Source organism: Alexandromys fortis, unplaced genomic scaffold (assembly GCF_014885135.2).
Source record: "Alexandromys fortis isolate MF-2015 unplaced genomic scaffold, M_Fortis_MF-2015_v1.1 scaffold_30, whole genome shotgun sequence".
Taxonomy (NCBI): Eukaryota; Metazoa; Chordata; class Mammalia; order Rodentia; family Cricetidae; genus Alexandromys; species Alexandromys fortis.
The window spans coordinates 8133852-8150311 of record NW_026067922.1 but is presented as its reverse complement, the minus strand read 5'-3'; the positions used below and the strand labels follow the sequence as shown (position 1 = coordinate 8150311).

Below are 16460 nucleotides of genomic sequence, written 5' to 3'. Positions count from 1 at the left end.
TAGAATCCATGTAACCAAGACAACATATGCAAAGCACATGGCACAGAGAAAGTACTCCGCACCACCGCCCTCGTAAAAAGCAGGTAGAAAGTTGTATGAAGTTCATTTCTACCAACAAACCCAACTAGTTTTGCACAACCTGAAGCTGGTGTTTACCCTCATACCCAAGTGTCAAGGTGAGTAGGAGAAGCTCCAGAGTCAGAGAAACAATAATCTATCTTACTACGGTGAGTGCTAAAAATATGCAAGATTATTTATGGAGGTTTACTGTGAGCGGTGACTATCACACTACCCTTTTCATGTATACTGGCCTCACTGCAAAGTGCATGCAAGGAAATGATCCCCCAAGGTCATATGGCCTGCAGGGGGTCTACCTTACTGCCTTGAGCTACTGCTTCCTTGCCTTGCCAATTACTGTATCTTGCAACTAAGTCATTTGAGACATATTACCTCATACTACAGCAGAAACTTCAGTTACTGATGAGATACAGAAAGATCATCATAACACTTTCCAAACAGTTGTGTTGGACTCTTTTATTCCTAAGTTTATTGTTCAGTTAATAACATCTGATATTTTAGAGAGACTTATTCTAATTTTTAGTTGATGTTTCAAATACATAATCAAATTATAGGAACTCATTTCTAAAATTCAAACACTGTTCCAAAGGCACCATGTCTTGAACAAGCATCATCGCACATCCAGCTAAACACAGGCGTCACAATGACCACACGGAAAGAAAAGGACTTTTATAAAGCAATGTCAAAGCCATAGGTCAGATAGTCTAAAGAGAGTTTTTAAAACTCACAGCCATTCTTATAGAGAAACACATGCGCACACATACATGCACATGTGCACGCTTGACCAAACAATGGTAAAAGGAAACAGGTGAGTATTTTCAATCCTTAACATTTTCCTGTGAGTTGGAAACTTGTCAAGATAAATATGTGAGATGGGGGTATAAAAATAAGTAGAGATAAAAAGCATGATGTCAGAAATGTAGAGATCCAGAAGAAGAAGAAGGCAAATGATTCTAGTTTTTGTAGTCCCTGGTGAAGGAAAGAAGGCTTAATGAGAATAATAATAAAAGGAGAAAATCATTTCAAAACACATTTACTTTATTATAAAAATGATTAGTAAAAGTTATTAAATAGCTAAAAGGAAAAGCTCTATAGTTTCACTATAAAACAACAACAACAACAAACAAACAGGCAATTACTTCTACCTCGCTGTAAAGAGCCCATCTGGCACCTTATTTAAAAACAATCAACTAACAAAGACACACAGTCACATGATCAGCTGTAGCTCAACAGATAAGGGGTCATCTACTTAACAACTACTCTACTAACAAGAAAGAGCAGCAGCAGCAGCACAAGCGTGAGTGCTTATCTGAGGACTGACACTCCAGGGTGGGGTGGAGTGCTTATCCACTCTTCTCTATTGCTTCTGTAGCATGAAAAGACATTTGTGCAAGTACAAAAGAATGGAAGGGGATGTCAACAAAAGAGCAATTGAATCAAGACAAGATTTTTAGAATATAAAAGAAATAATCTTTCATAAAATAGCTTAGTTAGGGTTACTATTGCTTTGATTAAACACCATGCCCAAAAGCAACTTAGGGAGGAAAGGTTTTATTTGGCTTACATTTCCACATTATAGTAGATCACTGGAGGAAATTAGGACAGGAACTAAAACAGGTCAAGAACCTGGAGGCAGGAGCTGATGCAGAGGCCATGGAGGGGTGCTGCTTACTGGCTTGATCTCCATGGCTTGCTCAGTCTGCTTTCTTATGGAACCTAGGTCCACCAGTCCAGGAATAGCACCAATCACATGGGCTAGGCCCTTCCACATAAATCATTAATTAAGAAAATGTCCTACAGGTCTGCCTAGAGCCCAAACTACAAAGGCATTTTCTTTATTGAGGTTTCCTCCCCTCAGATAACTGTGAATAGCATGGCTACTCAAGGTGCTGAGTGAGAATAAGTGACAAATTAGTGCATGGCCCTAATTAAGATATTTATACAATCCCCTTGAAGGCTCACAGTATATTGACAAGGAGAGGTAGGAAAGAAAGGAAGAGTCAAAGATAGGGAAAAGGGCTGAAGTGCCATCTTCTGGGAATGACTCACCCAACATATCATGATCTCACAGTAACTATGGCTGCTTACAAAGGGTCTGACAACAATAAATCATGGATCAGGGAGAGGCTCATTGGGCCCTAACCTTGCCTGATGAACTACTGACTACTGATGGATTCTGCATGAGGAGAAGACATTTTCTTTTATTTACCCACTTATGACACTACCAGGATCCAAGGGCTTAGTTCCAAATCCATGATCACAAAGATAGTCCTGGTTAAACTTATCAAATCGCAAAACAAAAGACATGATTCTGGGAAAATGATTTGTAGAGAGGAGGGCAGGTCAAAGGGGTAAGGTAGTTTTATATGTGTGTAACAGAAATCAAAATATACTTACACATGTATGAACTAGTCAAACAATACCTTATTACACCGTGTAATTCCTAACTACATACTTCTCTGCTATGGGACAATGGTCTTGTATCTTGTAAATTTTGTCACTTGTGCTGCCTTAATAAAACACTAATTGGCCAGTAATCAGGCAGAAAGTAAAGGTGGGGTGACTAGAATAGGAGAATTCTGAGAAGAAGAAAGGCTCAGTTTTCAGTTGCCACCCAGATGCAAGGAAGCAAGATGAGAATGCCTCATTGATAAAACGTACCAAGCCACATGGCTAAAAGAGATAAGAATTATGGGTTAATTTAAGATGTAAGAGTTAGTTAATGAGAAGCCTAAGCTAATAGACAAACCAGATTATAATTAATGTAGGCCTCTGTGTGTTTCTTTGGGACTGAATGGCTACGGGACCGGGTGGGACAGAAACCTCTGCCAACACTTCTTTTTACATACAAAGATAAATGCAGCTCTCACTGTACATCAAAGAGGCTTCCCTCTGTAGCAGATGGAGATTTTCACAGAAAACAAGAGCTGGTCAGAATACAGAGAATAACTGACATATGCAGCCCAAATGGATACACCTACAACATAACTCCTGTACTTAAGGCTTAGGGAACATCAAGAAGCAGGGAGGGAAGGATTCTAAGAGACATTGGAATAGGAAGTCTGTTGTGAGGCTGGGTCTCCCAGAAGTGACAGAGAAGCTATAACCAGGATACTGTAACAATGTGGCTGCCCAAATAAGTCCTGGACAATGACAATATCCATACATAAGCTAACATGCAACAGGGAGACAGAGGGGTTAAATGGGGCCGCATCCCTAGACAAAGAACTGAGAAGCCAACTATACTCTGAGATGGCTTTGAGATCATGTGATGCATAGCACATCCTCACTGGCTGATCTCAAACAGGTTCTCTAACCCCTCCAGTTTCATAACTTCATTTATAGGGTGGGGAAAATATATGCCACGTGGTTGTTAAGAGTGAATGGACCACATCTTTTCAAGGTCTTGTCATAGAATGAAGCTGTTCATTAGAAGTGTATTTTCTTAAACTAGATGTTAACAGCATTTTGTTAATTCTAGGTTTAATACACTATTTTAGAAAATTATTTTTATCATTGGATGGATTTTTTATTACATTTATCTGTCTTATGAGGGTCGGTTTATAGGATGGGGAAGGTAGTACCTACACGCCATGATATGCATGTGGAAGTCAGAGCACCATTTGTCAGTGCTGTCTCTCTTCCACCACATGGGTTCTAGGGATAGAACACATATGTTAGTCTTGGAGTCAAACACTTTTACCCACTGAACCATTCATCATTCCAGCTGTTGCATATTTCAAAAAAAAAAAACTTATTCTGTTCACATAAACTAGAAATTTAGAATATAATCTCAAAAGATGACCTTACAGATATGTATCAAAATAGGGGAGAGCAGATACTATCATAATGTAAATGAAAGACGCATGAATCTCTAACTGATTCATTACTCTTTCCTATCTGCTATATGTGCTATTCCTTCAGATGTTAGCAAAAGTCTAGAGCATGATTTAAAACCCTTGGGAGACTAAACCCTGATGTACAGAGGAGGAATGAGCACAACGCTGTGCATTATTCCCCACAGGCTCACGCTTTTGAACATTAGCCTCCAGGTAGTGGCACCAGTTTGGGAGGTTGGAGAACATTTAGGGGGCAGAGTCCCAGTGGAGAAAGGTGACTAGGGACTGGCCTTGATGTATAATCTGGTTCTGCTTCCTACCTGATCTCTGCTTTTTGATCTGCCCAGATGTGAGCAAGCAGGCTCACATTTGGGCGCCTCAGTTCCAAGCTGCTCTCATCAATGTGTTCTCCTCTGTGCTAAGACTGCTTCTCAAACCATGAGATAAAGTAACCCTTTCTCCTTTCAGTTGATTCTATCATAAATTTTGTCATGCTAGTATAGATAGCCATGTCTGGTGAGATGGTTAAGGTTCTGTTACTATTGCCTGAGTGTTGTGTGTTCATAGGATTTAAAACCAGCACAGGAGAGAGAGGTGCCCAGAACAGGCATGTTGTTGTCAGGAAGCAACTGACACTTGTTCTAGGATAAACAAGAATTTATGCTGGTATAGCATGGACCATTATGTACTGAAGATAGTCATATAGTGATATGTCATTTGTATTTTAATAAATAAAGTTTGCCTGAAGACCAGAATGTGAAACAGCCACACTAGTCAACCATACAAGCCAGGCAGTCATCGCACACACGTTTAATCCCAGCAGCCACACTAGTTAGCCATAAAGGTTGGGTGGTGGTGAAACATGCCTTTAATCCTAGCACTAGAGAGGAACATAAAACGGGAGGAGACAGGTCTCAACTCAGGCTCAGTCTGAAGATTTGTAGAGGCATGATTGCCTTTTTGTTTATCTGAGGCTTGATAGAGGTAAAATCTCTCTAGTGGTTGGCTGCTTTGCTTTTCTGATCTTTGTATTGAACCCCAATATCTGTCTCTGGGTTTTTATCACTTGTGTTACACAGCCACACAGGCATGGTGGAACATACCTATAATCCTAGCACTTGGGAAGTACAGGCAGAAAGAACAGAGGTTAAAGGTCATCCCTGGGTAATAGTGAGGTTGTGGCCAGCCTGAGACACATATAAACCTATCTCAAGAAAACAAAACACCTGAAAAATAACAGCCACACAACCAAACAATTGGTAGTTCCTTCATACATACTCTAATTCTTAATCTTCTCTTCATTCTCTGTGGAAAAAAACATTGAGATAGTTTACATACATCACAAAGAGCATACACATGTAAATGTGTGTGCTGTTTGATGACATGCATGAGCATGGACTTGGACAGGTAGCTGGGGAATGGAAAACCAAGCAAATAGTACCTGCAATTCAAGAATACTTGCTAGAAATAGAAGTTATAATATTATCTTTCTTCTCTCTCTCTCTCTCTCTTTTTTTTTTTTAAAGACAAACAAATCCACTGAAGCTTTTCCCCAAAATCTTTTGTTAGTCTGTCTCTGGAATGCAAAGGATGATCTTGTTCTGCTTCTCTACTCCCTAAAGTCTTTTTGGGAAACAAATGCAGTCTTGGTCTACACATCATCTTGACAGCCCAGAACCCAGAGCCAACACCACTTGAGAGAAGCTGGCTGCTGACAAGGGCTCCTTCCCAGGGTGCTGGCACTGGAACGGCAGCAGTGTGTGCAATACTGAGAAGGTGACTCAGTGTCCCTGCTTTCTCACCTGATGCATCTGCCCTGTCCAGGCAGCGTCTCAGCTAGAATACCATCACCCTCTCCTCCCAACAGACTCCATTCAGAGACTGGGCCCTGTTACCCACTGCATTTCCAACTCTGCCCTCTCTTGTCCTCCATTCTGTGTCCAGCACGGTACTTCCCAGTCTACAGTAGTTACCAGGGTTATGTGTAAGCTTGTCTTCTCTGCAAAACTGTTAGATCCCTGGGCTTAGAAGTTACTCCTATACCATCTATAACTTTGTATGACTTAGTAGTGCAGGAGACACAGTAGAGAATAAACATATACCTCCTCAAATAAGAGATCTGAATTGGGCATCACTACAGCTATTTTCACGTATCTTTACTTGAAAATCCACAAGCAAAGGAGGTTTAGAAAACTGTACAAGGTAAGGGGCAGAGAACACAGAGGGTCCTGCTTGCAATTCTTTCTCATATTCACTGACACAGCTTATCTTATATCCTATCAAGCCTGGGGCATACTGTCACAGCATTTACATACTAACGCTGGACTTTAGAACAAGCAGAGCCTGGTTCTATTGCCCCTGGCAAGTGGTGAACTTTTATATCAATTCCTGAATGCAGCAATAACATATGTAGCTAGACTAACCATCCTAAGAATTAAATTCACAAAGATAAGTGAGAAGGGTTATAAACCAACAGAGTAGAATACATAAGTGCCCATATATCTTTATTGAAACTATATGAAACATATGTGTACTTAAATAGTAATAAGACAGAAAGGCATTTTATTACTCAGTGAGGAAGCTTCCTAAACCCCTCTTTGCTATTATTTTCAATAGAAAACCTGCTAGCTGAGGAGAGGCCAGGCAGGATAGATGTGGGTATCAGCTGGAACAAAGACTACTGTGGTATGGGAAGTCCTTCTGCATAAGTATTGTTTTTATTGGCTAATGAATAAAAAAGCTGCTTGGGCCTATGACAGCAGAACAGAACAAGGGGGGAATTCGAAGCAGAAATAGAAGAGAAAAGAAGGATGAGTCAAGGAGATACCATGTAGCTGTTGAAGGAGACAGTTGCCCAGGAATCTTACTGGTAAAATATAAAATATTAGGAATGAATTAATTTAAAATGTAAGAGTTAGCTAATAAGAAGCCTAAGCCATTGTCCAAGCAGTATTGTAACTAATACAGTTTCTGTGTGATTATTTGTGTCAAGTTGGTCAGGAAATGAACAAGCAGTCTCCATCTACACTACTGAACAAAGACTACTGGAATCTCCAAGGACTTGCACACTTGTTAAGTGGTTGTTGTGGTTTGAATGAGTATTTCCTCCCAGGCTCATGTTTGAATACTTGGTCTCAAATTGTTAGAGCTGTTTGGGAAGAATTAGGAGGGGTGGCTTTGCTGGAGAAGGTGTGACACTGGGGGTGGGCTCTGAGGACCACCTTACTCCTGTTCTACTTCCTGATTGTAGATAAGTTCAAAGTTACAGCTTTAGTACCAGGCCTGACTGCCTGCTTCACTACTCCCTGCCACAATGGTCATGGACTCAACCTCTGAAACTGTAATCAAGCCCCCAAGTACATGCTTTCTTTTATAAGTTGATTTTGTCAAGGTGTCTCTTCACGGTAATAGAAGAGTAACTAAGACAGAAATTGGTACCAGGGACTGGAGTATTACTTTATTTTTTTTAATATTTATTTATTTATTTATTTATTTATTTATTTATTTATTATGTATACAATATTCTGTCTGCGTGTATTCCTGCAGGCCAGAAGAGGGCACCAGACCTCATTACAGATGGTTGTGAGCCACCATGTGGTTGCTGGGAATTGAACTTAGGACCTTTGGAAGAGCAGGCAATGCTCTTAACCACAGAGCCATCTCTCCAGCCCCTGGAGTATTACTTTAATAGGCCTGACCATGCTGTTGTTTTGGAGCCAAATGCAAGACACTGGGACTCTGAACTAGAAAAGTGATTGAGTACTTTAAATAGAGCTTAATGGACCACCCAAGTAGGAACTTGAAAGATAGAAGTGCAGAGAACAATGTAAGTAGTGACACCCAGTTCAAGACATTTTGGAGGGGAATATAAGAAACAGTAATATTTTGACCAAGAATGCAGCTGATTTTTGGTCTTGTCCTAATAATCTTCCTGAGACTAAAACTTAAGTTTTTGGACTAATATTGGCAGAAGAGATTTATCGAATGTATCATGTAGCTGTTCATGATCATCCTTATGTAGATCTATAATGAAAGAGAATAAGAAGGGCAAAAGAAATATCAAATGAATAGTTCAAGAAGGAAAAGGGAACCAAGAAATGTAATGTTGGAACCAAGTCTTATTTTCAAAGAGACAAGAAATATAATGAAAAGCCGAAAGTTTAGTGGAATAAAAGGCACCTTCAGGGTAAGACTCTATCCAGTCAAACACCCACATTGTAAAAGCAAAATGCCTAAGGAATCCTCTCTTCAAGCAAGGGCAAGCTTATTCAACAAGAATTATATCAACAAATCAAAACTTATGCAAATGTAATTCAAGGAGGGGTCAGGCTCCACCCCAAGCTGGATGCATCAGTGCCCTGCTTCTGCCTTTAAAGTCCTGAAAGATACAGGAGTAGAGGGGTTCTGGAATCTTCTATCACAGTTGAGGAAGGCCACTGAGTCCAGGTATGTGCCAGGGGAGTCCCTACATGAATGCCCAGAGATGACATTTTGTGAGGCTGTGAAGGTGAAGCCTGGATTTTCAACATCTTCAAGATGTTGTAGATGTCAGAGCCATGAGAGATCTGTCAGTGAGAGCTGCATACAAGGATTGGATCCAGCCCAAGAGAGACAAATGTGCTGCAGTCAACAATCCTGGAATGAAGGGAAGCTCTAAAGAGCCATCTAATCCCTTTGACATGGGACATGGAGTTTGGAGCTTACCCTGCTGGGTTTTGGTACTACTTTGGTCCATGAATGAAAAAAGAAAAAATAAAATAAAATAAAAGGACATGACTACTCCTAAAATCTGGAAAAGGTAGTTATTATAGATAGAAGGGAGAAAGCAGGTAAAAAGTTCAGCTGTATATGCACAGCAGACAGACCAGACCATGAACATTCCAATATTTCCACACTCTGAGCCCTTTCCTCAATTTTGAAATGGTAATTAATGAACATTCTTATGCCACTGCATGTTGCAAGCAGGGAATCTGCTTTGTGAATTTACAGGAGGTTGTAGGTAACAGATTGCCTGGAGTCTCAGAAGAGAATTTTGACATTGAAATGTGTTCAAACTGTGGAAAGCAATGGATACTTTTAAAGTTGGACCAAACACATTTTTGCAATATGATATGGCTACAAGCCTATGGGAGCCAGGGAGTAAAATGTAGTGGTTCAAATGAAAATGCCCTCCATTGGCTCATATATTTGAATTACTGGTCCCCCAGTTGGTGGAACTGTTTTGAGAAGGATTAGGAAGTGTGGCCTTCCTGATGACCTATATCTCAAACCATGCCCATGCTAGCTCACTCTCACCCTCTAACTCCTAGCAACTGCTTCAGCACCTGCCTGTTCACCTGCCTGCTGCCATGCTCCTAGCCATGATGGTTATGAACCTTCTGAAACTGTATGCTGTAAAATGCTCACTTTTATAAGTTGTCATGATCATGGTGTGTCTTCACAGCAATAGTAAAGTAACTAAAGCATGAGGAAAGCTGTTCAGTGGAGGTGGACAAGCAGTCCTGATCTTACCCGTTGTCCACACTGGTATGGACTGCCCCAACAACACCTTCCAGAACCTGGAGGGGGTCACGTGTCCCAAAGAGTTCAGCACTACTGCCACTGTGATGAGAAAGAGAATAATTGAATCAGAAGGGGTCAATCAATCGAATCCTCAAAATTACACTTTCTATTGGCACACTCAGGTAAACCCAGGTGGATTATGGTATGGTGTGGTGCTCCCTCACCGCTCTGTGCTCGAGGGAAGTGTCAAGGATGGAAAAGTTGGTTTCCCTTAAGGCCCTCAAGATTTAATCCATGAACACATTTCTACCAGAACAATTTACCCTGCTTTGTCATTCAAAAGCAACTGAACATTAAAGCATTTTAAACATTAAATACATTAATATTTTAAATCTACCAGCTTGGGGCTTTTACAAAACAATATTTATGCAGTAGACCCCTTTATCCACACATTTTTACATGCAGGCATTCTTTGCAAAAAAAACCATTGTTTTGGTTTGACTTCCCTGGTCTCTGCTACACCATCAACACCAGGCTTTCACTGGGACTCTTCCTGGACATCCCATTGCTGGCCTGTATTGTGGAGATCTTCAAGCCCTGGGTCCACAGGACTGACCCCTTCCTCCACATCTCTACTCCCACCCCATGTTCCAACAGATTACAGATGGGTTTCTATGATGAGATTCTCTTTTTTTTCTCTCTCTTAAATTTTACTTTCTTTTATTTTGGGGGTGATGGGTAGGATTGGGAGGCATACTGTTAAAGACACAAAGAATAAATAAAAAAAGAATAAATAAAAAGTTAAAAGAAAACAAAATGGAACAGTATTTACATACTGACTAGAACTCTCACAAATTTTCAAAGTACAAAGGAGGAAAAAGAAATTTTATATATATTTCCAGAACACTTTTGGATTTAAACCACCTGCTGGACTTAGTTACTTCCAGGTCTTTGTCATTTTGTGCTTATGCCCACCAAACTTAATTGAGGTACAGGCAGGGGCCTCCCCCAACAGTGTCCTTGGCCCTGAGAGTGCAGAATTTGATCTCTCTACGATCCTGAGCCTTCCAACACTGAAAGTTTTAAACTCACATTGGTCAAATGTCTTCAGTGTACTGCCATTAGAAGCAATCTGATCAAACAGACGAGATTCAAACCAAGTCTCTAGGAGCAGAAATGCCATAAAGGCGTTCATTTTTCTAAATGTTTATTTTATAAGCTTTATCTGGTTAAGAAACTATAATTATAAACTAAAAGGTACAAAACATGGCAAATAAATATCTGTTATCATTTGGCAATGAGTGGTTCTTCTAAGTAACAGCAGAGAAATCACAACAGACTAATAGAACAAAGTGTTATTAATGTGGAATTTGTTATTTCTAAAGTGAAGTGCTGCTGTATTCCGTCTCCTCTGCATAAAATTACTAGGTAGCTCAGAGCACTAATGTGAAAACTGGATGAGGCTGGGGTAATTAAACTGATAAAGGCTCATTTGATTTCAGTTTAGCTTCAGAAAACTGACATGCATTTAATCAAAAAGTTCCTCAAGAGCAATACAGAATTACAAAGAATGCTTAAAAGGAGAATAAATTAAATACAACTAAATCTCTTAGCCTAATTACATTATTCACAAAAAGCGCATGACGCCTCATTATTCCCTTTAGCTTCACTTTTCTCCTTCCCAGTCTTCTTGTTTGCTGTGCACTAAAGGGCCTGTGTGGGGACAGGAAGCAAGAACTTCTCCACTGCCAAGCTTACACAACTCACAGCAGGTAAACGATGCCCCAACACGGCCAGTGCCTAACTTCTTCCCTGGATCAGTTGTGACTTGAGTTCATCAAAAGAACCACTTGGACACCATTTCTCACTGTCTCCAAGAAGGGTAATTAGAAAACAAAGGAGATGAGTAGCCACATTGAAGCCATGGGGCAATCTGGCTCTTGGCTACCCACTTTACATGACATTTGGTCTTTCTCTTGCCTCTCGATAATGTGCAGCAGTGAAGGAGTCCAACCAGGAATTGACTTCATGTCATGTTATATATATATAATACCAGGGAGGACATATTCATGGTTCTCCATTAAGAGTTTGAATACACTAGAAGTAATCACTCAGGTTTGTAAAACATTTGAAAATATGATACACTTCTAAATGCATGAGGAGGGTTTAGCTCCATAATGATTATGGGGTTGGTATTACTATTGGTGAAATACAACCTGAGGTCTTCTGTAATTGTTATTTTATAGCTTACCTCAATGCAGAAATTATTTTTGTGATTGCACTTTGCACTACATCCTTGGGTGAGATGTTGATAGGACCAATGGCCACTTCTAGCAGCTGCTGAATCATCCTTAGAGGCTGGCCATCTAAACACATAGCTACAGCTTGCTCATGAAGTTTCCCTTTTTCTGAGCGGGATAGATCGTAGAGGTAACTGTATTTCTGTAGTATTTCCTGGGGGGGGGGGAAGCAATCAGCACTGAAATTTTAATAAGTTAAATGTGTTACATACACAAAGTATATTTTGAAGGTCCACAAACAAAATATATTCCTATCATCAATAGCACCCCAAGGGACAGAATGGTCTTGTGAACAGAGGGTGTTGTGAATCCTACCAAGGTCCAGCCTTCCACAGTTTGGAGAGACTGGAAACCAGATTTTGAGTCAGCAAGAAAAAAATACACAGATTTCTTTTCTGAGGGATAAAAGCTTTTCTTCTGTTTTATTATTCTTTTGGTTGCTTGTTCTACTCTGTTTGTTATCTGTTCTGTTCTTCTACCTTGATTTTTTTCCTTCTTCTCTTTTCTGAAGACTTCCTTCTACTACTTCCTGAGGCCTCCCTTCTCATTACTTCCTAATCACTTCCTCATCCACTGCTTCCTGATGACTCCCTTCTATTGCCCGGCCAGTCCAATTATCTTAACTAACCATCCAATTCTTTGTTTTCCAAGTCCATTATTTAAAGCTTGTTTTAGCTTGATGCACACTGAAACCCATGAACTCATCTCCCGATATCAGAAGAACTTGAACTAACTCCTAGGACTCGATTGTCCCTAATCATTAACCTAAACCACAGTGTATATGGCTCTCAAGAGAAACTCATAAGTCCTAGCTGCATGGCAATTCCTTGTTCCCATTTTCTATTTCTTCAGCTCCTGCTTTATCAGGGTGGGGGCAACACTATACCCTACCTATATTAATTATCCCACTAAACTAACCTCCATCACAATCCCTTAATATGTTGTTAGAAACTCTTAATCATCAAAATTCTATTTAAATCAACACTATTAGGGTGGGCAAGAGACCTGAACCTAGAGGGGCTCCCAGGTGCCCAGGGGGATGTCCCCAGTTAGTGCCTTGGGCAGCTGAGGATAGGGAACCTGAAATGGCCCTATCCTATAACCACACTGATGAATATTTTGCATATCACCATAGAACCTTCATTGGGCGATGGATGGAGATGGAGACAGAGACCCACACTGGAGCACCGGAATAAGCTCCCAAGGTCCCAATGAGGAGCAGACCGTGAGGGGTGCACCCACCCACTGAGACAGAGGGACTGATCTACTGGGAGCTCACCAAGGCCAGCTGGACTGGAACTGAAAAAACATGGGATAAAACCGGACTCTCTGAACAATGAGGACTGATGAGAAGCCAAAGACAATGGCACTGGGGTTTGATCCTACTTCATGTTCTGGCTTTGTAGGAGCCTAGGCAGTTTGGATGCTCACCTTCCTAGACCTAGATGGAGGGGGGGAGGACCTTTGACTTTCCTCCTGACTGCTCTTCGGTCTGAAGAGGGAGGGGGAAAGGAGTGGGGGGAGGGGGAGTGGAGTGGGAGGAAGGGGAGGGAAATGGGAGGATGAGAGGAGGCGGAAATTTTTTTTCCAAGAAAAATAAATAAATAAAAAACATTACTTCAGTTAAACAGTTCAGCTTAAGAGGAAATTATCTTCATAATAATCCACTGGTAAAAATGCCCCGTGCAACAGGATATTTCTTTGAGATAGTCACACTTCATTAAAGACAGTGGGCATGTCCCTTCCTCACCTCCACTCCATCACACCATGCCAGATACCAGAGTAAAATGGCAGTGGCAAACATAATGGCACAGCAGTAGCAAGAGACATTCTGAAGCCAAAGCCCTCAGGGCCTTGCCTATCCAAGATCTACCCATCAATACTTTGCATCCCGGTGGGCCAAACTCCTGAATTCTAGTGGTACCTGCTGCTCCTCTGACAAGGCCACCAGCAAAGGATGACATAAAAATCAGGCCATTTGCAGTGTCAGGCACAGACAGTAGGGAAGCTGAACTGCGCTGTTTTTACTGAACTCTGAAGCATTACAGGTGTTTTGGACAACAACTACATAATCCCAAGTGTGATATAGATGGTATTTAATTAAATATTTCCAAAAATAGTCCTACAAGTACGTTTTATTAGTTCCGTCTTATCCAAAAAGTAACTGAAGATCCAAGGCACTAAACAGCATGCCTAAAGACACATGGCTACTCAGGAAAGGAGCTGAGATTAGGACTTAGAAGTCATTTTCCACCCCATGCTGTATTGTTTCTCTTTAAATGTATCTGTAAAAACCAACATTACAAGGAATAACTGAGGAAGGCAGCCCCAGCTGTGGTTTCCAGCACGTTGCCATGGTCACACATATTGCACAGGGCCACTAGACAACAGCACCGCTTTCCAGTCTGTGTAGTTTCCCTGATAACTGTTGGCTGTGCTTGCTCTTTTGGGGGGCTCACCACCCAATTCCCAAGCTACCACACAAGGAGGCTTATATTACTTATGACCACCTGGCCTTAGCTTGGCTTGTTTCTTGCCAGCCTTCATTTAAATTATCCCGACTACCTTTTTCCTCCGCGCCCTTTCTTCTTCTTACTTGTGTATATCTCACTTCCACTCTTACTCCACGGCTGGTCCAGTGTCGCCCCTGAATTCCTCCTCTTCTTGTTCTATCTGCTCTTTCTTCTCTTCCAGATTTCTCCTTCTCTTTATTCTCTCTGCCTGCCATCCCTGCCTATCCTCTCTCCTGCCTTGCTATTGGCCATTCAGCGCTTTATTAGACCATCAGGTGCTTTAAACAGGCAAAGAATCACAGCTTCACAGAGTTAAACAAATGCAGCATAAACAAAAGCAACACACCTTAAAATAATACTCTGCAACAGATAACCCTGAACAATACTTCATTTTTTAAAACCCCCACATGAAATCTGAACATTAGCAAAATTTCAACGATATTATAGAATACCAGTGTTTATTATGATATATTGTAGTGGCTACACTTAAATGTAATCTTCTCAAGGAGGACAGAAGAGTCCTTGTGGACAAAGTGAAAGGCTGACTAGGATGTGCCAACCTCCAGGCACAACGATATATAAGTGATAAGAATATAAAGTGAAGACTCAAGGACTGCTTTTCATTCTACAGTCCTAACAGCACACTGTTCTGGCTGGGTCTTCACATCCCACAGAGGACTCTATTTAAGGATAAGGCTGTGAGACCTTTTAGGAGACATGATCCAGCGAGAGGGCAGTAGGGCTGAAGAGCACAGTGGGACGCCTGTCTTTTGTCTCTGTCCCCCTTCTTAATGATGGCCGGAGTGGTTTTGCTCCATCACAGCTACCACAGGCCTTTCAGCAAAGAGGCCCACAGACTGAAACCTTTAAAACTATGGAAGAAATAAGGTCTTTCCACTTATAAAATGATTATTTCACGTGTCTCTTCCAGGAGCTAGGAGCTAACAGAGCTACGAATGTGGCTTTGAGGTAAACAGAACAGACATGGCGACACCCCAGTCATCCCCAGGTTTGTATTTCATACCTGCTCACTGTTCTTCAGACCGAGGATGAAGCTGTGGTTGAGGGTTTCCAGGTGGGCAAGTGATGTCTCCAGGTGAGCCAAGGCATCTGCATAGGTGACCTGAGATTCGCGACTTTCCTGGGGGTCGTCTTCTGAATTTCTTTTCCTTGGTTTCTCTATGAAATGCCTGACTGTCTTAATGGCCTTTCTGGTCATCTCTTCACGTGCTTCTACAGACAGCTTCAAAAACGCAATAAAAAAAAAGTCAGGAATAAAAGCCAGTATTATATTTGTATTTGGCACATTCAGTAGGTATTGGGGGATAGAAGAAAATTTAAATTTTAACATAGGTTAACCAGTGGTCAGCACTTCCACTGATTTGTTTTGGCTTGGGTTTTCTTTCCTCCTGGGGAGGAAACAAAAATGGTGCCATACTATTTCTTCTCCTCTGTTGTAAAGACAGTGTGAACAATGACAAGAGTCAGAGAAGGTTAAGAATGGAAAGGATGAAACTAGACATCACACTGACTCTCGGCCGAAGGGCAAAGACACGGAGCCATTTATAGTTAGAATTTCCAGCTCTGAGCATTTACTCACTGTCAAGTAAAAAAATTAAGACCCATGGGCTGCTGGGTGAGCTGGTGCATGTCAGCAACCCAGCTCTTTCTAGGTGGAGGCAGAAGTATTTTAAGTTTGAAGTCATCATGGGCTAAGTACTAAAATCTTGTCTCAAAAAAAAAAAAAAAACCTCCTAAAGCAACTGAGATGGGTTGAAAGATGGAGGGAGAGACACAGACACAGAGTCATGAAGATTTTAACTAGAATAAGACTACCAAAGGGAAAACTCAAAAGCAATCTAGTTGACAAGAATAACAGTACCTAGGTTAGAATGCATTAGTGGTCAGCATACTGTACAGTTATTAAAACTAGAGCTCTGAAACCAGGAGAGCAATTTTACAGTGCTTCCACAAAACATTAAATTTTAGGAATCAGGACAGAAAATCATCTGTACCATAATTATAGTAAAACTTAAATTATATCTATACACAAAACCAATTTTCCATATATTCTACATTTTCTGTGCATATAAACATGTCTATAAAATATCTGCAGAAAAATGTCTGGCCATTTATATATATAGTACAAATACATATTACACCTAATACTATATCTACTACTATGACAAAGTACTAGTGACAAAGTGTGCAGGTTCTGAGTAGCTTTC

At 40.9% G+C, this 16460-nt stretch overlaps 1 protein-coding gene across 2 annotated transcripts in view; it reads right to left on the bottom strand.

The window, feature by feature from the left end:
- Nbas (NBAS subunit of NRZ tethering complex) overlaps positions 1-16460 on the bottom strand; it is a 291403-nt gene that overhangs the window by 35886 nt on the left and 239057 nt on the right. For both annotated transcript variants that reach the window (XM_050141900.1, XM_050141901.1), the window contains exons 45-47: positions 15257-15475; positions 11671-11873; positions 9429-9518 (exon numbers count right to left, since the gene is read on the bottom strand). In XM_050141900.1, the coding sequence (XP_049997857.1) occupies positions 9429-9518; positions 11671-11873; positions 15257-15475 (512 nt within the window). The remainder of the gene's footprint in view (positions 1-9428; positions 9519-11670; positions 11874-15256; positions 15476-16460) is intronic.